This window comes from Lampris incognitus, chromosome 3 (assembly GCF_029633865.1).
Source record: "Lampris incognitus isolate fLamInc1 chromosome 3, fLamInc1.hap2, whole genome shotgun sequence".
NCBI lineage: Eukaryota > Metazoa > Chordata > Actinopteri > Lampriformes > Lampridae > Lampris > Lampris incognitus.
The window spans coordinates 70,053,960-70,079,183 of NC_079213.1; the positions used below are offsets into that span (position 1 = coordinate 70,053,960).

The 25,224-nt window shown below is 42.2% G+C and overlaps 2 protein-coding genes across 2 annotated transcripts in view; one reads left to right on the forward strand and one right to left on the reverse strand.

Annotated features, from left to right (window-relative positions):
* Positions 1 to 634: 634 nt before the first annotated feature.
* ptgs2b (prostaglandin-endoperoxide synthase 2b) lies at positions 635 to 5,722 on the reverse strand. The gene is made up of 10 exons (XM_056275717.1): positions 5,569 to 5,722; positions 5,231 to 5,347; positions 5,003 to 5,146; positions 4,680 to 4,823; positions 3,929 to 4,110; positions 3,673 to 3,756; positions 3,262 to 3,508; positions 2,690 to 2,976; positions 2,423 to 2,570; positions 635 to 1,668 (listed from the first exon to the last, which is right to left on the reverse strand). The coding sequence occupies exons 1-10, from the start codon at positions 5,630 to 5,632 to the stop codon at positions 1,256 to 1,258; spliced, it is 1,830 nt and encodes a 609-aa protein (XP_056131692.1). The 5' UTR covers positions 5,633 to 5,722; the 3' UTR covers positions 635 to 1,255.
* A 1,783-nt stretch (positions 5,723 to 7,505) lies between these two features.
* pla2g4ab (phospholipase A2, group IVAb (cytosolic, calcium-dependent)) overlaps positions 7,506 to 25,224 on the forward strand; it is a 32,904-nt gene continuing 15,185 nt past the window's right edge. Inside the window, exons 1-11 of the mRNA XM_056277453.1 lie at positions 7,506 to 7,635; positions 9,417 to 9,550; positions 11,004 to 11,085; positions 11,760 to 11,908; positions 12,508 to 12,621; positions 16,507 to 16,643; positions 17,144 to 17,366; positions 17,721 to 17,835; positions 22,512 to 22,649; positions 22,914 to 23,003; positions 24,028 to 24,087. Coding sequence (XP_056133428.1) covers positions 9,524 to 9,550; positions 11,004 to 11,085; positions 11,760 to 11,908; positions 12,508 to 12,621; positions 16,507 to 16,643; positions 17,144 to 17,366; positions 17,721 to 17,835; positions 22,512 to 22,649; positions 22,914 to 23,003; positions 24,028 to 24,087 — 1,135 coding nt within the window. The 5' untranslated portion in view covers positions 7,506 to 7,635; positions 9,417 to 9,523. The remainder of the gene's footprint in view (positions 7,636 to 9,416; positions 9,551 to 11,003; positions 11,086 to 11,759; positions 11,909 to 12,507; positions 12,622 to 16,506; positions 16,644 to 17,143; positions 17,367 to 17,720; positions 17,836 to 22,511; positions 22,650 to 22,913; positions 23,004 to 24,027; positions 24,088 to 25,224) is intronic.

Sequence of the window (25,224 nt, forward strand, 5' to 3'; positions counted from 1 at the left end):
TAATTTTTCCAATTTGTCACTGCAGATACCCTAACTGGAGTGCTCCTAATTGCCACCCTGTTGGAAAGTTAACTGTTAGCTGTTTTCATGTTTGCATTGTTCAAACAATATCAGCTTCACTGCATCTGGTGACCATCCACATGCAGGTTCAAAAAGCCGAAAGCTGCTCTACTAAGATGTAAACATCCACCAATAAATCAAAAGTGTGAACAAAAATCTAGCTGTTTTAATCGTGCTATGCTTACTTCAATTTTGACTTTACCCTGATGGAGATAATCGGATAGAGGTATTAAAAGCATAGTATTGGCCTTCATCAGTTTATGACAGTATTGTTAGTCTGCACGTAAGCATAGTCACTGGTTATCTACACAAAAGCCACAAGCTGTGTATCTGTTTAACATCAGACTGTAGTTTGTTTCTTGGTTTTCACAGCAGGTTATAATGATCAGTATCTGTTGGGCTGTTCGGTGACATTAGTTTGACAGTTCTTGAACCGGGTGGCATTCCTCTTTGACGTCAAAGCTAAATGCTTCCGATTGCCAATTAAATATTGCGATTTAAGACTCTTAAGTTTTCATGCCATGGTGTTTATTTTCAGTGTTTTTTTAGCAATGCTGTTGCCTCAGTCATTTATGTGAACATGAAAAATATTTTATCTTTATCCTATATGGTGTATTTCATGTTTAAATAATAGCAAACCTTAACACCTGAAGGATGTGCATTAAAAAATATGACACGACACAAGAGAAAACTGTAAAGTTGAATAGTTTGCTTCTTTTTTTACTGTAAAAACAGATCAGAACACTGATCAGATTACACTGGCAGAGTAGTTCATTGCAGATACAGAAAATACAACAGTCAAGGGGGATGTTGCTCAGCATACATAGGTTTCACTGCAACAGCTATGTGGAGGTCGTCTCCAGGATTTTAAATAGAAAAAGCAGAGGTTTTAAGGCAGCATTAGGACAGTGCAGTCGAAATTGTAAACTACGTTATGCTAACATTATTCAAGTATCAAGTTATTAAAAACATTGCCATTAAAAACACAGTACTATGTCTGAGGTCATCAGTTACTGTAACAACATACAACACATTTACCCTTTCAATAAATAAAACAAGCAACGTTTTTATAATCATACAAAATTCTGTATAAAAATTGGGGTATACAGTGTTTCTAGTATGCAATAAATAGAGCAATAAATATGTAATAAATAAATAAATAAATAAATGGGAAAAAATACGATTAAAAGAAAAATTAGAGCTCACTAGTCCTTTCTTTCAAAATGACCGTGGGGTTGACATCACTGTTGCGTGAGTGTGACGTGCTCGAGTTGATGGTGATGGACCCTGTGTCTTTAATGTTAGGCACGTGAAAAGACGCTACGGGGCAGGGTCCCCTGACATTGTCGCAGATCAGCTTCTGCAAAGACGCGGTATTGACAATATCAAAGCCCACGCTGCCTCCAAATGTGCTGGGCTTCCAGTACTCTGGAGAGCAGATGGGGTTTCCCATGAGGCCCTTGAGGGAATAAGGGGCCCCCATCTCCACCATGGTCTCCCCGAAGATGCCGTTGGGCCTGGGTTTCTCCAACAGAAGGCCTGGATAGAGTTCCACAGCATCAACATCTCCGTAAAACTCCTCCAGCAACGCAGCCATCTCTTTCTCTCCTGAGCAACACACACACGAGGAAAATAAGATAGGTTAGTTTCTCAGCCTGAAGCCTCTCATTGCCTCTGCAGCCGCAGAGCTTGCAACTAAACCAAATATAACCACCTGTGTTTTATCTGAATGAAATCCGGCACTTTGAAAATAATAAATAGTGAGTGCTCTTCTTGCCATGGCCGCTTTCTCTCTCACAAACAGACATTTTACTTTCCTTGAGCAACACAGATTCTCTTTTATCAGTATCGGAACTTCTCTTCCCTTGGAACCGAAGTCCCCTTCTCTAAAGCAGTATATTGTCAAGGAGGTCTTTTTTTCTGTTTATAAATTCCTCTGCCTGTTTACACTAGCTGAAGTCCTAGTGAACATCTGTTTTATGCATAAATGGCAAAGAATGCCAACTGCACTAAGTTATAACTCACAGCTATGGGAACCAGAAATCTGTCTATGCAGATTTTATGGTTTTCCAGCACACTCGTAATTAAATACTTAAACATTTTCAATAGTGTTTATTTACTGTGCATAACAGTCAGCAATACTGGCTCCTAAAAACCAAATGTTTTTTAGGGTTACGTCTACTTTCTACAAACAATCAGAGTCACCACTTAAGAAAATTATGCCTCAGTCAACAGTGCCCATGACAGGCAGTTCCACCTTATCTTGCTGCGCTGACAAGAATATCTCCCATAATCTGTTATTGTCTGATCTTATCTTCACCATACAGCAATATTGTTTTGAGAGAGCATCGCTTTCACTTACCTGTAAGATCCTCAAAGGAGCTGTAGGGCTTCATGGAGAAGCGTTTCCTGTAGGCATTGAGAGACTGGTAACGCATTTTTCTGCTGTTCTCTATTGACTTGATGGCGACATACATCACCGCCCCGGGGACATTTCGACCGCCAGCAACCTAAGCAGATGACAAGAAGTCAGTTGCACAGTCTCAAAGCAACCACAACTACTACTATTACAGTGGTATGCCATTAATACTACAACATTTACAGCTACTACAAGCTGTCTTGTTCTTACCCGTCCAGCAACCTGCTTGGTGAAAGAATCCACCAGGTTGTTTATGCCGTGATTAGAAACCACAGAGGTGTTGAAGACAAACTGTTGATAGTTGTAAACTTGTTCCTCAATGTGGAACGCATCTGGCATCAGTGGGTGCCAGTGATACAGGGTGTTGAATTCGGATGCGATGCGGTTCTGGTACTGGAAGCGCTGGCTGAACAGCAGCTCTGGGTCAAACTTCAGCTTGAAGTTGTAGCCGCTAAGGTGCTGCACATAGTCCTCAATCACTATCTTGATGGTTTCACCTAAAAGGGAGACAGAATCTTCTTATTAATGATGCTGTTGATGGCAGATATTATAGATAATTCAATAGGTTATGGGGATGATTTGTTCACCAGGGCTATTCTAGTGGACATGCATGTCAACGGCACTTGGATTTTTTTCCAACACAAAACTCTATAGCATATACATTTCAAGTTGTTGTAGCCCGTTAGTTTTCTTAAACACAATTTTGTTTTAGCAAGATGCGTTGTTTTCATCTGGGATCCTGCCCTTACAAAAGGATGGATGTCTGGTGCTCTCACACCTACCAATCAGAATAAGCCGCGTTGTCTGGAAGAGCCTTTCGTCATCCCAGTCAGGATGAATCTCCTTCATGACGTCACAAACCCGGTTGTGTTCGCGGAGCCAGATGGTAGCATACATCATCAGACCAGGCACCAGCCCAAAGGCCTCATGGCCCACGGCAAAGCGGACAGATTCGGGCACATTAGGAGGGTAATGCATGTCGATACCAATGTCCTTCATTGTTGGGGGATACACTTCTCCATCGAGTGTCTACAGATTAATGGAAGAAAAGGAACAACCGTGAGAAACATTTGTGCTCTGCAGGAGGAATATTTTGAAATCGGTCACTGGATTGGGCTCCTGTGTAAATGCTCACTATGGAGTCCTGGGACCTGGTAAAGGAAATGGCTGTCCGAGTAATAAGTGTCCCATACCTGATACTTCAGCTTTCCGTCTTTAAAAAGTCTAAGTTTATGTTGCCTCTCCAGTGTATCTCCATAGATGTGGCTGAGGTCCACCTGGAAACACAAACACATTTTCAGTTAGTTGCAACTCTGGTCCCTTCGCCCAACTCTCCTTCCCTCTAACGGAAATACTTTATTCACACAAGGTGTTCTAATATGAATGTGTGTTTAATTTCATGGTTTCATTACTGATCTTTTTTTTTTTAACAATAGTAAGTTTCCTCACCCCGTGGCCTTTAGCTTTTGTGAAGGCGGGTCCCATCTTCATGTCGGATTTGAAGAACTGGTGAGTGAAGTGCTGTGCGAAGAAGGCGAACATCAGACTTGTACCCTGAGGATCTGGGATGAACTGCCTCCTCATCAGGAGCTTCTCAGCCAACATCTTGGCATCAGGCAGCTCTTTCTTTCCTGGAAAATCAATCATTAAATGATACCATATAAAACTGCATAGATGACAAAGCAAATCCCTACATAAATACATATATTTTATGAATAAATAAACAATATACAACGCAGCTAGTTACCAAGGTGTAACTTCATGGCTAAATATGGCTGTCACAAATGATCACTGAGCCATAGTAAGGTATGTAATAGTATATAGGAACTGCTTAAGGTATGTTTTAAATGGTTCTGAAATACATGCCCATGGTAAGCTATTAGACATGTTTCAAGAATACTGACCTCGAAACACGTTCTCATAAAGTGGTTTGTTGGTTCAAATGTGTTATTTAACAAAAAACAAAAATTACCGTCTATCTACACAAACACTGGTTCTGATGCTTCAGAACCTTTTAAGTGGTTTGTGTGGGTTTTAAAATGTGAGTTTTGTGGTTTCGGCTGGTTGGTACAGATTTAGGTGCACAGATTACACGGCGTGTGCATATTACGATGGATCTGGGCCAAGAGAGCCTTGCTCAGTACTCAAGAATCTGAGAAAACAGGTTTTTCTGATGCAGAGAAGCGCAATGAACACTCACCTACTACCCCCATTGGGGTGGGGCAATCCTGTGGTACAGGGGGGAGGGTACGTGTATAGTAGGAAAGATTGGAGTAAGATTCCCAGCTTTTGTAGTGATAATCTGCGTTGAAGGTTGGGGGACTATCAATCAGGTGAGATCGGGCTGGAGATGAAATAATAGAAAACGTTACTTACATAAAGTGAAAACATTACTTTTTTTTCTTTAACAAAAAACACTGCACCTCTTTGTCTTCGTTTGTACAAAATAACAAGGAAGTTGTTTGAGGCATTTCCAATTCAGACTCTTCATTTGCATTCGGCCAATCATTTACCAAGACTTACATGTCAGCACGTATCTCATGATGCCATCCCTGAGAAACGAGATGTTGTTGATGATGTTCCAAAATCCCTTGAAGTGGGTGAGAAGGTAATGGATGGTGTTAGGCGAGGGCTTCAGGGAGACTTTAATCCATGTGAGGAATTCAGCTGCCAAGGGGAAATCAGAATGTCAGTACCACCGTCGACAACAGAGAGGAGACACGAGAGTGGAGAGTCTGAACTTTTACTTACGCGTCGTACAGTTTTGCCCATAGTAACCGGTGCGCGTGCAATCACACTCGTAGCTCTCGGATCCCATAGCTGTACACACTCCTCTGTTCTGGCATGGCTCTGAGCAACACGGATTACCTGTTCAAAACCCAAAGTCTCAAGTAAGCTTCGACATCAAACGAAGAACCAACCAAGGAGACAAGTGCTGTAGCTACAGGAAGTCTAAACCCATGTCGGAACAAATAGTTTGGACAGGCCGTGCTGTATGGTGCTGGACCAGTTTCATTCAGCCTTCACATGCTCCTTGAGAAGATAGGTGCCTATGACCGTGTTCTTAAATAAGAGGCGTTCTTACTTACCCCCTTCGCAGACGAGAAAGCCCAGCAGTGCCAAAAGTAGAACCGTAGCTATGCTTGTATTCATACTCCGGTGTCGTTGATTGTCGCGCTGTCTTGTCTTGTAGTGTTTCTTGTCTTGTAGTGTTTCTTCTCTTGCAGCGCTTCTTCTCTTCCCTTCTCTGCCAAGGCGCGTGAAGCTGTGAATGGTCCGGCAAGGCGGCTTCCCTGCTTTTATACGCTGCTCGCTGGTCAGTCATACTTGACGCAAAGCTCTCAGCCTATCCGGTGTCGCTCGTATTTTACGTACACGGTGAGTTGAATGAATGAAATTGTCAGATGACAAATGACCGAAAAATCGACAAGCGGATGATGTCTTCTTATGCAATTTGTGATATTGGGTTATACAAATAAAAATGATTTGACAATCCAACAATCAGATTATAAACTCTCTCTCTCTCTCTCTCTCTCTCTCTCTCTCTCTCTCTCTCTCTCTCTCTCTCTCTCTCTCTCTCTCTCTCTCTCTCTCTCTCTCTCTCTCTCTCTTAACCGATCATTGAATTCGGGTTGTTTTGGTCTGTTAATGGCATTGAGGAGGCATTATTGGTAATTTGAGATGTCTCCTTTAGTAGGCAAACAAACGTAAAGAAAAATATTATCTTGTGGATCACAGCGACCGCTCACCTTAAATGACCATGAAAGCACAGTACAAAAATAAATGACATATAAATGTTTTATATATATAAAGTAGCGAACAATATATATGTCATATATATGTCAGTTATATATATAACTTTGTTAAAAGAAACACTCAACGGTAGGGAAAGTGCTCAACAAACAAGGAGCAAAATATAGGCTTGCACTGTCTCATAAAGAATTTACTTGACTCACTGGATTATATATATATATATATATATATATATATATATATATATATATATATATATATATATATATATATATATATATTGTAACGTGCATGGATAAGAAGACACGCTGGCCGCTCACCAATGTAACCGGTTATTTTGGTGAGCGACCAGCGTGTCTTCTTATCCATGCACGTTACAATATATAGAAGCCTACGCGAAAAATAATTAAACTTGTTCAATGTCATTTTTTTTTCTAAGAAAAGAAGTCAAAGAATTTCGCGTTGCCTTGAACAAATGTAATCGATCATATGAGAACACACTTTTTTGAAACAATCATACACACTTATATGTATGTACCTACAAATTATATATACGCATTATGCATACTTCCTTTTACTCTTTTTCGAACAAGTAGCAAATAATCTAATGCATACGGAGATCTGCCCGCTGTGCGGATTTATTGATCACTTCAGATTATTGGCAGCGGTTTATCTGTCCGTATGTTATGTCCTGTTTATTTACACGTTGGAAACAAATCACCGTCCATTGTAAGTAGCCCGGTGTGCTTCGGGAGAACGTTTGGTCTGCGGAGAGCATCAAGGAACAGTTTGCTCGGGGTCGGCAAAGTTGAGAGTGGCGTTTAGTCATACCCGCGACCGACGCATTAGCCATCGAAGTAAACCCCCCCCCCCCCGACAGACCAAGCAGCCCCGTCGGGTCTCCTTTGATTAATTCCATATGGGACTGCGGATTAACGCTGTTATTACACGCCGGTGTTTTTGCGCCCCCAAGCGGAAACGCGACGCACGGCAGCAGCGGAGTCTGCCGCGGAAACCCGGCAGCGCATTGGGACACGGCTGCATGACGGAATGCGGGTTGTAGCAGGTTCGTCCTGTGTGTTGGCCATTACTCACTCAGGTTTGATCGGAGAACATTTTCACTCATTTTTTTTCCTTCTTCCGAGCGTATTTTGACACCGGTTTTAAAAAAAAACGGGGGGTTTTCCACCACACACTCCTCTCTTTCGTGTAAAAAAAAAAGTTTCGACTTCCTATTCCCGAGTTTGACTTGGCGTGACGGACCGTCTTTTGTAGCGCGTCTCTTTTCCCCCAGGTTTTAATAGCACCTCCTCCGTCTCTTAGTGTACAGTGGAACCATTTTTTTTGGGTACAGCATGACATATTTCTCAGGATTTGTGAGTTGATAGCGCACTCTTTTCAAGGTATGTGGGCACCCGTTCTCATTCAAAATGACCTGAAACCGTTTCTTTTTTCCTTAAAAAAAATCCGATCCCGGTGAAGTTGGCGACCAGTACGTCGCCTATAGTAGCCGAACTGGTATCTTTCTGTGCAACATTTGGTTTTATGAAGAGCCGACGCAGAGCAGCATTAGTGTGTCTATACTAGTCACCACTTCATGCTAAACCGACCAAGTGCGTCTTCCGAAGGGCATTCAGTAGGCCTGGAAGTTATGTGCAATAACGGCAGGAGGGTTAACGCATGCAAAATGGACTCAGCTAAATAATGAGCTAAATAATGATAACGACGTGTGTCATAAGCGGTCAGATAGCTAAAAGTGTTGTCGGTTTCCCATATCCTGCTCCGGTCTTAGCCATGTTTGCAAACTGCATGGCCTACTCATAGTGATACTGCCGTGTGTCAGATCTGACCTGATTCGGCTGAGTCAATCAGGTGGCCAAGGCTGAGGATGTTCATTATGGTCATTCACATAACATTTGGGAAGTTCCGGTGAAGAAGAAAGGGAAAAAAAAAATCCCCATCGGATGACACTTGTTCTTTCAGACACACCAAATAGGTTAACTGGTGTTGAATGAAGTAGAAAATTGGAAGGCATGACACAGACATGGTAACTTTTTTTTTGTTGCTCCAGTTAGTGTTGGCATTTGAAGAATATTCTGCTGCTCCAGTTAGTGTTGGCACTTGAAGAGTATTCTGCGGCCCCCAAGACTTTGCCATTCAGCTTTTCTTTTTTTTCAGTTTTGTGAACTATTGAATCGAACACAGGTTGAGAGAGAGAGAGAGAGAGAGAGAGAGAGAGAGAGAGAGAGAGAGAGAGAGAGTTGGCATTTGCCATTTGCAGAACTTGGACCATTTTTGCAAACTACGTGACTAGTACTGCAAACACACAGACACTGTACGTGCTGAGAGTCCCCCCAGTAATGATACGCTCGGATGGACGGCTGAGGAAAAGCCTGGTTGACCTTCGGATGTAATCTGCAATATAGACAAACACACACACTCTCGTTCCCATGCACGTACACAGTATATGCAAATGTTGCTATCGCACTCATTCACCCACTAGAAGTAAGCATAATAATTTTGAAAATGACAAAACCATCATGCCTGCTGAGGCATTGGGTACATCCTTTATTTCTGATAACTCTCCTCAATCCTCCCTCTCTCTCTCTCTCTCTCTCTCTCTCTCTCTCTCTCTCTCTCTCTCTCTCTCTCTCTCTCTCTCTCTCTCTCTCTCTCTCTCTCTCTCTCTCTCTCTTTCTCTATCACTATCATGCAAGCGCGTAGGCGCACACGCACACACAGAGTTTTGTCTTTTTATATTTGCTGGGGGCCCCTCATTGACTACATTCATTCCCAAGGCCCTAACCTAAACCATCAACACAAGATACCTAAACCTGTCTGTTTACCAAACGTTAACATATTCCTAATACTAACCTTAACCCTAAACACACACACACACACACACACACACACACACACACACACACACACACACACACACACACACACACACACACACACACACAACCTATCTTGGTTCTGTGGCTCAGCACACTTCCCCTTGCCTGTCACAAACTGCGTTTGTGGTGAATGTTGGCACAGTTTAAGGCTTTTGTCTTTCCAATGAAGTGACGTGAGCTTTAAGAGCGTAAGAAGAGGTCCCAAGCTGTTAAATGTCACAGCATCATATTAAACAGAATGTTATTGCGTGTTATACAGTCTAATTCTTTGTTTCACCCAACAGTCTTTTAATGCTTCCTTTCCAAAGCTGAAGCATCTTCCTGAGTTTTAAGTTCACAACTGGACTGAGGTCTTCCTGCAAACTGACAATTGCTCTCCCAGTAGCGCCCAATGGCTGCCATAGACCCTTACATCATTGTGAGTACATTGCATTTTTGACACAAGCTTAACAAGGAGACACAAAAAAAACTGAACCTTGTAGAAATTTGAATGAAGCCATGCTTAATCGTTGTTTGATAAATTATCTCCTCGTTATTTGGGGTCTTTACGAACTTTGTGACACTAACTACCTGACCTTGTAGAAAAAAAGAGAAACCAACCAACACATGAAAAATGTCAATTTCTCACTTTCACACATGCCCAATAAAGAATTTACACAAATGGCTCCAAAAAAAACCAAAACAAAAAACCAAAACGCGCCCATTTGGATTTGTTTCATGTATTGACTTACAGGAGTGCACGTATCCCTACTATTTGTGTGTGGTTTCTCTCAGACTTTGCAGAGGTTACGTCCTTGCATTGACATTTTCTCAAAAACAACAATAACACAAGTTTGCTGTATAACTACTTCCTTTGGTTTGTAAGTTGTCATGCTTAAGAAGAGAAGACAATGAGATGGTGCCAGAAAACAACGAAAGAAACAATAGACAGCTCCATTTATTTGACATGTGCTTTTATGTCAAAATGTGATGAACGAGTCATAATAATACAGCTCTTTAAATCGATTGCATGTCCTTTAAGTCGCTCTGTTTGCTAATTTGAAGAAGAAAAAAAACTTAAAGAAGTGTTAATGTTTTATTAAACTAGTTTTTGACTGAAGTGGATCCATCCATTTTGAGAAGACACCCCAAGTTATGGCACAAGAGAGCCTTAGAGGGCATGTATTTCCAGTGAATACACGTAACGTGTACCATTATCACATGATTAATGCCCAGTGACCATGACCAGATCCAGAGATTTCAAGGGAAAAGCTGATATGCTCAGAGAAGGCCGCCGCAAGGCGAAACCCAAACAAACCAACACCATGACATCAGTGGTGCCTATCATCAAAATATGGGATTTATTATCCCTGCAGAGTTTTATCCCTTGGACAGAGGGGATCAGGCAACTGATTTTTTTGACAAAAACCATCTCTGAAGATGACAGAGATTCCGCTGGCGTTCTTCAAGGCAGATTTAATCGGAATGACATATTACTCAACACAGGAAAAACTAGTACACTTCATGCACACAGTAGCCTCTTTTACGTCACACGTCGCCTTGTCAAATTAACCAGTTAGCTGTCCTTAAGTAATAACTTCAGTTTACGTAGGACAAAAGCAAAGACTAACCTCAGTTTAACAATAGTTGGGAAAGGAGTCACGGAGAATGGAGAAATCCGTGTTTCCAAACCTGCCACAGGTCCGAGTGAACGTCTCTCTAAACATGTCCAGCAGTGCCGTGGTTATTACATAACCCGTGTTGATTTGTTAACATGCAGGCCTCTTTGTGGGGAATTTCTCCCTAGTTTGTAGACCCGTCGTTGCTGCCGGGACGAGACGAGTTGTGATGCTGAACTAAACCTAACTTAGTGGGTTTCTGCTGTGCCGCAGGTGGAGCAGCAGTTTTCTCACAGATTCAGAGTGACGGTATTGCGTGCTGAGAGTGTCACCAAGGGAGCGCTGGGTGACCTGTGTGAGTCTCTTTTACTTTGTGGTACATCATGCACACAAGCAAATGACTTGACATTCACACAGTGTGTCAACGAATGAATAACCTACAGTGATTAGACTTCAGTTTTGACCGCAGAAATTCTCTTAGTTTTAATATTCGCGTGAATTCAATTCTTAAATGCAAAATCAAATTCAGTGTCACGTTGTGGAGGATGAAAGGAAGGAGACGAGACCAATTCTCCTTTTGACCACACAACTGTGGGGTCGTTTATTCCACCAAACAAACTTCAAGTCAACAGACTTTTATATTCCAAAGCACTCCCTCAAGTTTACCCACAATTCCCCCTCCCGGCTAACCCCTGAACCCCCTGTCTTAAAGGGACCGTCTCTTCCACATGGGGACTATTTAACGTCAAAGTAGGTCACTACAACGTGCTGATTTCAGTACAGCCTTTCTAGATATGGCGAGTGTGTACAATATACAGATTGTTTCTGCTTGAGTGTCTTTTCTGGGGCAATATTTCCCGGTGGACAAAAGGCCCCTGCAAAACCTTTTCGATCACCGCTGAACTTTCAATTGAAACCAGCTGTGTTTTGCTGGGTAGGGTGCCAGGGAATAAAGCCGCTCCACCCAGGAAAGGGGTTTCATTAACTTTAATGGTAAGGAAAACTTGTGCTGTGGATTTGTGTCTGCAGTAGACACCCCGGATCCATATGTGGAGCTGTTCATCCCTACTGCCCCTGAAAGTAGGAAGAGGACTCGGCATATAGATAATGACATCAACCCACAATGGAACGAGACCTTTCATTTTATACTGGACCCCAACCAGGAGAATACCCTGGAGGTGAGAGAATTTATGTGGCTGGTGGTTTGCCTTAAAACTTTTGCTGGCGAGGCATCCAGGTAGCGTGGCGGCCTATTCCGTTACCTACCACACGGGGCTCGCTGGTTCGAATCCCCTTGTTACCTCCGGCTCGGTCAGGTGTCCCTACAGACACAGTTGGCCGTGTCTGTGGGTGGGAAGCCGGCTGTGGGTATGTGTCCTGGTCGCTGCACTAGCATCTCCTCTGGTCGGTCTGTTCGGGAGGAAGGGGGAACTGGGGAGGGAATAGCGTGATCCTCCCATGCGCTATGTCCCCCTGGCGAAACTCCTCACTGTCAGGTGAAAAGAAGCAGCTGGTGACTCCACGTGTATCAGAGGAGATGTGTGGTGGTCTGCAGCCCTCCCCGGATTGGCAGAGGGGGTGGTGGAGCGACCGGGACAGCTCGGTAGAGTGGGGTAATTGGCCGGATACAATTGGGGAGAAAAAGGGGGCAAACATAAAACATTTTTTTTGCTGGTTTGTAATGGATAAAACAAATTAATATGCACAAATAATTAATGCTCTACTTATGCATTTAAATTTGCACTGTATGTGTTAATTCCGTGTTCATTCTAATCAGTTAACTTTAATGGACGCCAACTATGTGATGGACGAGACCCTTGGGACGGCGTCGTACGACATCTCCAAGCTCAAAGTAGGCCAGATGGAGACTGTGCCTTTCCTCATCGGCAAAGTAAGACACCCGTTTGTTTCATTCAAGTAGGAAAACCGTGTGACCGAGCGATTAAGATACCCAGGCTTATGAGCACTCAGGGAACCGAGAAACAAGGTTTTCTTCGCCGTGTATAAGCTGATAGAAGTTATTACAACCAGATGCCTGTGGTAGAAATAGGAAAAATGGGACGTAAAAAGCCAGTTGTCTGTGTAATTTCATATTAGCTGCAACAGCTACCGTTATCGCAGGTGCCGAGCTTTTTTTTTCCTGCCCCCTTCACCCACTTTTTGCTTTTTCTCCTTTAAATGCTGCTTTGTAACCTTAGGTGCTTATCTGTTGACAGAAAAAAATCAATATTAATCGACGGTTCCTTAAACACAAAATAAATGCAGATTTTATTGTTTTGACAGGCGACCAATGTGTATCTAGAGATGTCCCTGGAGGTGTGGTAAGTTTTCCCTCCAAAATCCTCCATCCTGTGAGTAGAGGAATACACTCGGTGTCCCTGTGTTCATCTTAAGCACTGTGGACTGTAGCCCCAAAATAGGCTGAAAGTATCTGGGGAAACTGCAAGAAAAGCTCATGTAATTCAGCAACAGTTCATTGGTACTCAGGAATTCACCCAGAGCAGCGCTCAAAATGAGAGCTTAAAGCTGTGTGGCAGCACTCAAATCTGTTTTCTGTTTCCCTCGTGATGCTGACAGTAATAGGAGACTGGTTTTCATTCAAATCGTGTGTTTTTAAAAAAAAAAACACCTAAAGTACCGTTGCATCATCATCATCATCACAGTGATTAGTGGGAAGGCTGTTGTTGGGTACTAATAGCGGGCTGAGGGGTAAACAGGCGAGAGATCATGATGGCGTTTGTCGTTATATGTCTGCCTCAGACTGGAGATAGGTCATATCTTATTGGCACATCTGTTTGGTTGTTGTTCAAGACGGACTGTCAGGACAATACTGCTTGTTTGAATGATGTTTGCTGTAGCTAGAGATGCCATCCAGCACAAAAAAAAAGAGAAGATTTTATTGATCATGGGCATCCGAGTAGCGTGGAGGTCTATTCTGTTGCCTACCAACATGGGAATTGCCGGTTCGAATCCCTGTGTTACTTCCGGCTTGGTCGGGCGTCCCTACAGACACAGTTGGCCGTGTCTGTGAGTGGGAAGCCAAATGTGGGTACGTGTCCTGTCGCTGGACTAGCGCCTCCTCTGGTTGGTCGGGGCACCTATTCAGGGGGGAGGGGTAACTGGGGGGAATAACATGAGCCTCCCACGCGCTACGTCCCCCTGGTGAAACTCCTCACTGTCAGGTGAAAAGAAGTGGCTGGCAACACCACATGTATCGGAGGAAGTATGTGGTAGTCTGCAGCCCTCCCCGGATCAGGAGAGGGGGTGGAGCAGCGACCAGGACGGCTCGGAAGAGTGGGGTAATTAGCTGGATACAACTGGGGAGAAAAGGGGGGAAAATTCCCCCCCAAAAAAGATTTTATTGATCACTATTAAGATTTACATAAATGAGCACGTCTTCATAACTTTCCTCTTAGTGATTCAGCGAAGAGACTCAGCAGAGCATGCCATGAAAGTGGCTCTTGAATATTTGTTCAAATCAAATTACATATTTTGCATTTAATTTCAAAGTATTGTTATTTTTTTGTGTGTGCCTGTTTTCTTGAACGAGTATGAATGAATGAATGGGTCTCTGTGAGAAAAGGTGTGTGGGGGGGGGTTGCCTGCAAGATAGACAGACAGACGGACAGACAGATGGACGGACGGATAGACAGATAGACAGACAGACAGACAGACAGACAGACAGACTGACGGAGGGATAGACAGAGAGCGACAAACAGACAGACAGACGGACACACAGACAGAGATGGACAGATAGAGACAGACAGATAGAGACAAACAGACAGATGGACAGACACACAGATGGACACACAGACAGAGATGGACAGATAGAGACAGACAGACAGATGGATGACAGACAGACAGACAGACAGACAGACAGATAGAGACAGACAGAGCGAGACAAACAGACAGAGCAAGACAAACAGAGAGAGAGACAGACAGACAGACAGACAGACAGACAGACAGACAGACTGAGAGAGACAAACAGACAGACAGATGAACGATCAGACAGACGGACAAACAGACAGACAGAGAGAAAGAGAGACAAACAGATGGACAGACAGACAGACAGACATACAGAGACAAACAGACAGATAAGAGACAGATGGATGGACAGACAGACAGACAGAGTTAGGTAACCATAACTGCTGATGTTTGTATCCTCAGTGCCAACCTGGACTTGAGGTTCAGCCTGGCCCTGTGTGACGAAGAGAAGCTGTACAGACAGACCCGCAGAGAGAGAGTAATGCTGGGCATCAAGAAGCTGCTGGACATGGAGAAGCCTCGCTTTCTCCCAAGCTCTCCTCAGGAGGTGGGACCACAAAGCACCAGAAGTGATGTTTTAACATTTTCAAGAAGAATGCTTTAAATGAACTTTTTTTTGGTTTTTTTTTTGTCGCTTAAATAAAATGATACCAGTCACCGTTTGGCTACCCTCTCAGTCAGCCACACAGCATTCACTGTCACACAGGCCTTTGGTCAATTGTTAGGTATTTTTTCTTGCACGGTAAAAGTTTTTCCCTTCAGCTCTCTGAAAAGACACAAAAAGCTGTCACAACCAACCATAGTTCCGCAACCAATCTAAGGTTGACATTGCAATGTGGTTTACCAAGCCAAACGAGTCTCAAATGTGTTAAGGGTCTGACACCGGTCTAACAAGTTTCGCCATTCTCTCATCGATGTGGTCAAGCGATAACAATCAGCTTGTTCTTGGTGGAATAATCTCCATTGGCTGTGAGAATTTTCTTTTTAAAATGATTGCAAAGTTTTGATGTGGTGGAAATTGAGTAACATAAATATTGCGTAAGGAGATTTGTTTTTTTTGTGTTTTTTTTATTATTTTCAAGTTAGTTCTATGTGTTAACAACAGAGGATTTCATTACTTTTAACTTGTACATTTAGCCTCTTATCATTCAAGAGCTACACAAAAAGCATATTGTTAGTTAGGACTTTGGTGTAGGATTATAAAGTACCTATCTGCTTGCAAGGGGACATAATCTAGATGCATCTAGTACAGTTCCATGAGAGCTGGTTGCTTACAAATGGATAAAATGTGGCTAGGAAATGTTATTTATGATACTTTGTGGTCTGTGTGTGCAGCATGCAGCGTTCAACATTTATCTTATAATGAGCAGGCAAAGTGTGGAATTTCTGCAGTCTCTTGGGTTCTGCTTCCCTGAGTTTGCTTTCCTATTGCTGTGGTTTTGGCAGGGTTCCCTTGAAGCTGGCTGCACAACCTCCTATAGCCTTTAGTTATGCCCTTACGGTGTGGAAACTTGAGCGCGATGAGATGCCCAACCATAGCATAGCAGGCACACCGGCCAGCATTCCCTCTTGTGCCGTGCTAGAACATTCCACAACTCCCTTTCTTGGATGACTCCTATGGAAATATTATTGTCAGATTATTCAGAATAGACTTGACAGTCAGCACAGACTGGTGTTTGGCTAGAGTGCAAAAAAAAGAGGAAGAGATGTGACCCACCAAAGGTTATGAAATAGTTGAAAAAAGTTGCAAAAGAGTGATGCAATTGTTTACGGTGAAGCGGTTCTCACAGACCTAAGGCTGAGAGTTAGAGTTAAGGTTGCCCGCTGGCCCAACTGAAAAATTTGCTTACATTGAAAGAATGAGTGTGAAATATAAGAGTCTAATTTTTAGCTCTTTAGAAGGTTACAGTGCAAATTTATGACATAATACTCATCTTGTGCCTCTCCCATCCCCCTTTTTACTCTCTTCCTGTTTGACCTTTCTGTCTTTTCTGGTAACGTATTGTTACAGGTGCCGGTGATAGCTATAGTGGGTTCAGGGGGAGGTTTTCGAGCCATGGTTGGCTTTTCAGGAGTGATGAAGGCCCTGTATGAGTCTGGAGTCCTGGATTGTGCCACCTACGTTGCTGGGCTGTCTGGATCCACATGGTTAGTTATATATACTATATACACGTCTGTCTTTGGTCTCTGGGTCTCTTACTAACTCTGTCTTTGCAACAGCTCCATCTCTCTTTGCATGATCTCTCGGTCAGTCTTTGTTTTTTATTTCCACTTTCAATTTCATCACTCCCATATTTTACACCTCCTTCCTTGCTTGTTTCATCACCCCGCTGGAAAGTTTGTCTTCTCCTGTTATTATATAGACTTTTGGTTTCGACTTCCCTAATTGTATGTGTTTGGTATTGCTTTTTTTTTTTAATTACACATAGGTAATTTCCCAGCACCAATTCCTGTATGCTTTACCCATGAGTATATATGAGTATATGTATGTATATATATATATATATATATATTACGTAATGTAGCACTTTTCAGAACATTCAAAGAGTAAAAATATGAATTTTATATAAATCTGTCTTCTCTCTCTCTTTCAACCTCTTTTCCTGTCTGTCTGTCTGTCTATCATTCTCTTTCTTGCTCTCCTGTAGGTACATGTCTACTCTCTATTCCCATCCAGAGTTTCCCTCTAAAGGCCCTAAGGAAATCAATAAGGAGCTGATGAAGAGTGTTAGCAGTAACCCACTAAGGCTGCTGCTGCCCCAGCACATCACCAACTACATCCAGGCCCTCTGGACAAAGAAGGCAGCAGGGCAGCCGGTTACCTTCACTGATATCTTTGGCATGCTAATTGGAGAGACACTTATACCGGGTGTAAGAGCATCAGAAAACTTGTTAAACAAGACTTAGTTCAATTTTTGTCTGGTACTTCTTTTTCTGTCTCCCCATTGCTTGTCAGTCTGTCATTCTTTACTTCTTCAGTTTGCTTCTCATTTAATCTATTTTGCCCTGTTTCAGATCTCAAATTAGGCCAATCCTCATCTGACACCCCAAACTCCTTTGTAGATTTTTGTTTTGTTTTTTATTCCTCCTTCTTGCCTCCATGTTTATCTGTCTGCCTGTCTGTCTGTCTAGTAATCAGGGTCACTTGGAGATGACTATCAGTTTATGTTATGTAAATAAATGAAACTGAGTCTACATGAACTGTTGTATGTTTTCTGACATCAGAGAATGGACACCAAGCTGACTGAATTTCAGGAGAAGGTGAATGAGGCCCAGTGTCCCCTCCCTCTCTTCACCTGTCTCCATGTCAAGCCTGATGTGTCCGAGCTCATGTTTGCGGGTAAACTTGCCTCTCGTATACAATGTGTATGTATTTGCCTTTGTGTCTCTGTGTCTTTGTGTGCTCGTGCACGCGCTGCTGTATGCATTCACTTGACTGCAGCTGATTTCCATATGCAATGAGTAACTAGAGGTGATCAAATGAGCTTAGCCACATGCAAAGTAACTGTGTTGCACATACTTCCTTACAGTGCCACTAAGTCACCGCAAAAAGGAAGGATGCATCGCAATGTGATCGCCAGTCATCCTGTTTCTGCATCTTGTTAGTGGTATTAGATAGCAGCCCTACTAATGGGAAGATAACTGAATTGCGCACACAAGGTCATGATATGCTTAGTGTTAGTATGATATTGTACTTCCTCAAAGTTAGTACAGAACCAATTTGATGTATAAATGTGTGAGGGAAAGCCACAACCAATATAATTATAATAATAATAATGATGATGCATTGTATTTAAACGGGCCTTTCATGACAGTCAAGGTCACCTTACATCAAATACAATAAAACAAAGCAGTAAAAAACAGTGCAATCAACAATAAAACACACAATAAGCAATAGAGCATATATCAACAGGAGTTAAAAAAAGATGAATTTGATGCTGTTAATGCTGTTAAAGTGAGTATGCTAGTTTAAAAAAGCAGGTTTTAAGAGCAGTTTTGAATTCTGTGATGGAGTCCAGTATGCGGATGTGATGGGGAATGGAGTTACAGAGTTTGGGAGCAGCATAGGAGAAAGCCCTGGCACCCATTGCGCTGAGGTTGATAGTTGGTAGTGCCAATAGACCTGCTGATGAAGACCACAGGCAGTGAGACAGAGTGTAAGTCTGAAGGAGGTCTGTGAGATAAGCAGGGGTTATATTATGAAGAGCTTTGAATGTTAATAATAAAAGTTTAAATTTAAGACACTGTGACACAGCAAGCCAGTGTAATTGAGTCAGCAGGGGAGAGACATGGTCAATGGACTTTGAACATGTAGTAATCTGTTCTGCAGAATTCTGGATGAGTTGAAGTTGATGAATAAGTTTGTTGGGGATGCCTGCCAGGATTGCATTGCAGTAGTCAATGCATGGTGTGACCAAGGCATTGACTAAGACTTCCGTGGAGTTTTGTGTTAAAGCAGGGCATAGTCTGGAGATGTTTTGCGGATCAAAAAAGGCAATCCGGGAGGCATTGTTTATATGTCTAGAAAAGGAAAGGGTGCTATCTAGGATAACACCAAGGCTCTTAGCCTGAGAGGAGACATGTATGGTGGCTCCAGCAATGGGGAGTGAGCAAATATTTTTGAGAGCGTAGTGCCAATGAGGAGTAGCTCAGTTTTACTACTGTTTGTTGAATTTCAGATAATTTTTCATCATCCATATCTGTATATATCTTGGAGACAAGCAGTGAGGGTACTGGGGGGGGGGGAGTGGAAGTGGGCTTAGTGGACACATAAAGCTGTGTATCATCAGCATAACGGTGGAAATGGATACCAAAGTGCTGGAAGATGTTGCCAAGTGGGAAGAGGTAAATGATAAACAGGAGTGGCCCCAACACGGAACCCTGTGGAACTCCGCGAGGAGCTATCAAACTTTCTGACTGGTAATTTTGAATTTATACAAAATGTGTCCCGTCTGTAAGGTAGCAAACCACTGATACACAGTGCACCCAACTCCAGTGCTAGCCAGATTATCCATGAGAAGCTGATGGGATATAGTATCAAAGGCTGCGGTGAGGTCAAGGAAGATGAGGATAGAGAGTAGACTGAAGTCAGCTGCACAAAGGAGGTCATTAGTGATCTTAACCAGGGCTGTTTCTGTGCTACGTTTGGGGCAAAAGCCAGACTGGAATTGTTCAAAGAGATTATTTTTTATCAAGTTAGATCTGGAGTTGAGATGCAACTACCCTCTCAAGGATTTTGGAGATGAATGGTAAATTTTAAATAGGCCGGTAGTTGTTTTGGTCATTAGTATCTAAATTTGGTTTATTCAGAGTTGATCTAATTATGGCAACCTTCAGTGAAGGGGGAACTGTACCAGTGGACAGAGAGGAGTTGATGATGGAGGTTATCAGGGAGATGATCGAGGGCAGGCATGTTTAAACTAGGGTTGTGGTAATTAGATCCATGTGACATGTGGATGTGCTAGACGTGGTAATAAGTTCAAATATGTGATATCAGTTGGAAGACTGAAGTCGCATAGGACAGTGGATGGGGACAGTTTCATGGTACTTGCTGATGGTAAGTCAGTTTGCATGATGTTAGCAGAGGCTAGCTGCTCATGAATGGCACTATTGGAGTTGAAAAACGTCACAAAAAGCAGAGCATTGTTCATTAGAAAAGTTACTTACTGTTCATATTGGTTTCAGGTGGATTTAGTCCTTTTCACTATGGAGAAGAGAGTTCTAGTTTTCCCTTAAACTGTACTAATGATATTTCCATAAAATTATGTTTTAGCTTTTGAAAGACCATTTTTGTAATGGAGTATATGATCTGAATACATTTGTTTATGAACAAGAAGTCCTGTCTTGGTGCAAAGCCTCTCAAGGCACTGACCTATAGCCTTGAGCTGATGTAATTCTGGTGTGTACCAGGGAGCAGTATGGGCAAATGAGACAGCCTGTGTTTTCAGGGGGCTATATACATTTTATTTCAGTAGTCTTAATTGTATGATCATGTGTCGCTTTCTTCCAAAACAGCAACCAAGAAACCAAACAACCAAGACTCAAAGGGCTCTAGTTTCCGGGTCGTTGCACAGTCGAAGGTGCTGGCGCTAGTTCATGGTGCAAGTCGATCTAAGGTGTGGCCAATACTTTTTTGCTAATGTTAGGACATGCTGTGCTGGCAGCTGTTTGGGGCAATGGAGGTGCAGTTGTAAAAGAGTTGGATTAGAAGGAATAAATCAGTAGAAGTGGTGGGGGCTGTCTTCAATTACAGCCAATCAAATCAGCTCCTCTCATTCCCTTTAAAAACAGCGCCCTCTGTCATGGCAAACTGCCAATTTTGTAATGGATGGCAGCAGTCCAGACCGGCTAAGGCAAAAAAGCTTCTCTCAGGAGGGAAGTGATGTCCTTGTTCGGGAGGTGCAGAGTCGCCAAATGCACATACAAAACACATTAACATCAATTCCAATGTGATATGAGACAACATGCAAACATGATTATTTGGCAGGCTACTGTTTAACGTGTCTTTGTTCTCACCAGCGTCTCACACCTTCACCTAAAGTCTGTAAACTACCACACACCTGCGTTTGTGCCAAGAGTTCTGACCAGGCGGAGACGTCAGTGTAATATTTGGTTTTATTTGACACCAAACCAGCACTGTGCCACCTGATTTTGACTGACACATCCTCTACTGCGCCCCCGCACCCATTTTGGTGTAAGCAATGTCACGGCGCACGCAGAAATGAGTAGACGTGCCCAGGCGAGAGAAAAACCACCTTGTGCCTAATGAAATTGCCACGATGCCTGCATTAGCGTTACCGTCACCCTTGCACCTCCCGTAAACTAAAGCCCACAGTGTCACACGCTAAAAAGTTGTTCGATCAACGATAATTTGCCAACTTTGTGAAATGTTGAAATATATCAAGGTTACAATATCTCAATGCGAGGAATGTAAACATTAACCAGTATTTGCAAAGCAGTACCTTTTAAGTTAATCAACTACATTCCTAACCACAACCTGACCTTGAGCATGTTTCCTCCTTTTTCTTATTCTTGGGAAATGGAGCATCAAGGTGTGTATGTGAATCACACTTTCAGTAAGTGGAATGTGTGGTTCTAATATGATATATGCCTAAGGGAAAGGCTGACCTGATGCTAAATTCAGCTCTTGGACCCTGCTCTTGCTTGTGTAATACTCACATTCAGTATCATATTTTCATTCACAAAAACTCTGAATAGTTGATGACGAGCCATTTGAGCTGTGATGAGTCACTTAAGTGGTAAATAGATGTATGCAACTTTGAGCTCCTCTGTATTCCGTTGCTGCTCCTCTTACCTGTAAATCACCACCTTACCTGTTACATGACTCTATGGAAAATACCATTTCGTCAAAATGGAAAAAAAAGCAACACTAAGGAGTAACTTAATCTGCATACTTTTGAGACTTACCAGCTTAGTATGTTGTGCATTGTGTGCTTTTGACATTCAATAATTTGACTCTTGCAGATGCCGTAGTGAAAGTACACCCTCCGGCTTTGTTCCTATAGTAAACGAACGCGTGCATCCTATTTACCACAGATATCATGCAGAGAATCTATCATGCATGAGAAAACATACTTAATCCGCATGCTGTACTACAGTGCGTGTGTTAAGAATCAGTGTCTTTTTTGGGAAAATTGGAAGTCTGTCTTTCTCTTGCTCTCTCTCTTTCTCCTATCTATCTATCTATCCTATCTATCTATCTATCTATCTATCTATCTATCTATCTATCTATCTATCTATCTATCTATCTATCTGTCTATCTGTCTATCTGTCTATCTGTCTATCTGTCTGTCTGTCTGTCTGTCTGTCTGTCTGTCTGTCTATTCATTATTCTTATTTTTCTTCTTATTGGTGTTTTTTTTTAATTAATTGTGGTAGGAGTAGTAGCAATGGCAGTAACAGTAGCATTAGCAGTACTGTTAGTGGTAGGAGTTATGGTAGTATTGTTGCTGTTGGTTCTGAATAACACCCTGATACTGAGGTTTCACCTGACAGATTGGGTGGAATTCAGCCCGTATGAAATTGGGATGGCCAAGTATGGCACCTTCATGACCCCAGACTTGTTTGGAAGCAAGTTCTTCATGGGAACCGTTGTAAAGAAATATGAAGAAAACCCTCTGCATTTTCTAATGGGTGAGAGAGATTTGTTGGTGTCAGACGCACACATGGCTATCCTACATACAATACATACACATGCATGCACCAAAAATGCACACATACACTCATACACACACATACACACACACTGCTATCAGCCTAACTACCACACAAACAGTAAAATGAACAGAAATGTTCCCACCTCCCCTCAGTAGTATACTGCCCTACGTTATGACCACTACGTCACAGTTAACAACACAGACTTTCTTGGTGTAAAATTGATGCTGTTTTTTCTCTTAGGTGTTTGGGGCAGTGCCTTCTCTATCCTTTTCAACAGAGTGCTTGGAGTCAAAGACACATCTGATGGTTCCACCATGGAGGAGGAGCTCGGTAATATTTCTGATTCTCTTTTTTTCATGTTTAGGCTTGTACTGTGTTATTTTGCGTTTATCTAAATGAGCCAAGCTTTTAACGATGCTTAGATGTTTTGACTGTACATGCTTCCATTATTTTGAGTACAAAATATTGAGTCTCTATCTAGTGACTGACATAGAACCGAGTGCACACTGATTTTTGTTGTGGACTGTAGGTCAGTTGAGGGGACTTTCTCTAAATAAGGTTTTTCTTAGTTATGAGTGTATTCTTCCAAGTTACGTCAGATAGACTTACTCAGTTCCTAAGTATGCAATTCATACCAGGCAGGTTACTGGGCTACTATTAGATGCAGTTGTACCTTTTTGACTGATACTACATTTCTTTGAGTACATCTGATTTTTTGATGGTACAGCGTGGACAGTAGGATTTTGCAAAATGTCCACACGTTCCCATGTAGAGGTGTTTTACTGATGGTGACTGAGGGGGCAGGGCCTGTGGGCCTTTACGTCCTCCACATTCAGATGGCACTAATCATAACTGAACCTCTCCCTGTTAACTTGTTCCTGTTGTCTAATGGTAGATTTAGTTTCACTCACTTTGACAGGTGGATATTCTCACACCTTGAAAACAGCCTTCAAAATTAACACTTGGCCTTGAACAGTATTGGGTGTGTCATGTGTGGCTTTGTATGTGCTGCGTGCATGTACTAAAATGTTTGTGTTTTCACCAGAAGAATGAAGAGATATCAGCTTCCTACAATTATCTTGGCACATCATCAGATTTTTTTTTTAATCAAACATTAGAAAAACGCTCTCGCTATGACAACATTGTTTGTGTCTTGGGCACAAATGGCAAAAATATCTACACCCAGTTTATCAGGACTGGTAGCCTTCCTTTGAAATCATATTCGATAAAGATAAGTGATAGACAAGCGATTTGATTTCCTTCAGTGATTAAACAGAAACAGTCTCTCTGGCACAATGTAGATTTATTAAATTGAAGCTCTTTGTAAAAGCAACTCTCATGCATTGTCTTACAGAACAGATTAAACCACAGCACATTGTTGGAGAAGACAGTCTGGACAATGATGACGAGCCGCGCAAAGGTGAGGAGATTCAAGGCGGGCATGATTCACGAAAGCCACTTAGTACACAGCCAGTTGGAAACCTTTTACCAACTTCATTAGATTGAATTTTATTTAAAATCTCTTTGCATAATTGATGTTTACATAATCAGTGTTTAACTTTATCACAGTCAGTGTTGAATCCTATATGACAAAAAGAGAAGACTTCTTTCATCTTCTTAAATCAGTTGATGTATCTATAACAGTGTAAGGAGTAGATCGTTTTGATTGCTCACAATACAATATAGATGTTTTTTTTACATCATCTTCAATACATACATACATACATGCATACATAATACATACTGTTTGTGATACTGATGGACAGCCTCACAGAACATCTTAAGAAAGAACCACCATGGAGAATGATGTTTGTTGATGACATCGTGCTAGCAAACGATGACAAGGAAAGGTTGGAGAGAGCGCTTGAAGGTTGGAGAGAAGTGCTAGAGATTAGAAAACTAAAGATCAGCAGAACAAAGACTGAGTACCTGTGTATAAATAAGCAGGTAGAAAGTCCAGGATTGACCTTAGGAGGAGAAGATGTCCCAGAAGTTAATGAATTCAAGTACTTGGGATCGACAATACAGACAGAAGGTGGTGGTAAGAAGGAAGTCAAGAAAAGGACACAATCTGGGTGGAATTCATGGAGAAAGGTAGCTGGAGTACTTTGTGACAAAAGAATGCCATTGAGGGTAAAGGTCAAAGTATACAAATCAATGGTTACACCTGCCATGCTCTATGGTATGGAAGCAGTGACAACAACAGAGAGGCTGGAATCTACATTACAGGTAGCAGAGATGAACATGCTGCGCTGGTCTTTGGGAGTGACTTGAAAAGTCCGAAAGAGAAATGAAGAAGTGGGAGCCACGTTCAAGATCAGAGGAATGGATGAGAAGTTGAGAGAGACAAGATTGACATGGTTTGGACATGTACACAGAGGAGGCATAGACTATATAGGAAAGAAGGTATTGGACCTGGAAATACCTGGCAAAAGAAAAAGAGGAAGACCAAGGAAAAGATGGAGAGACCAGATAGAAGAGGACATGAGGAGGGTTGGACTGCAGGAGAGGGATGCGTCAGACAGAAAGCTATGGAGGGCAAAAATCTGCT

Excerpts from the sequence above, each read along its gene's own strand:
- ptgs2b (XM_056275717.1), bottom strand. The coding sequence starts at position 5,632 with ATGAATACAAGCATAGCTACGGTTCTACTTTTGGCACTGCTGGGCTTT. Across the intron at positions 5,348-5,568 it reads CTTTCTCGTCTGCGAAGGGG|GTAATCCGTGTTGCTCAGAG; the intron begins GTAAGTAAGAAC and ends GGTTTTGAACAG. Across the intron at positions 3,509-3,672 it reads ACGGAAAGCTGAAGTATCAG|ACACTCGATGGAGAAGTGTA; the intron begins GTATGGGACACT and ends ATTAATCTGTAG.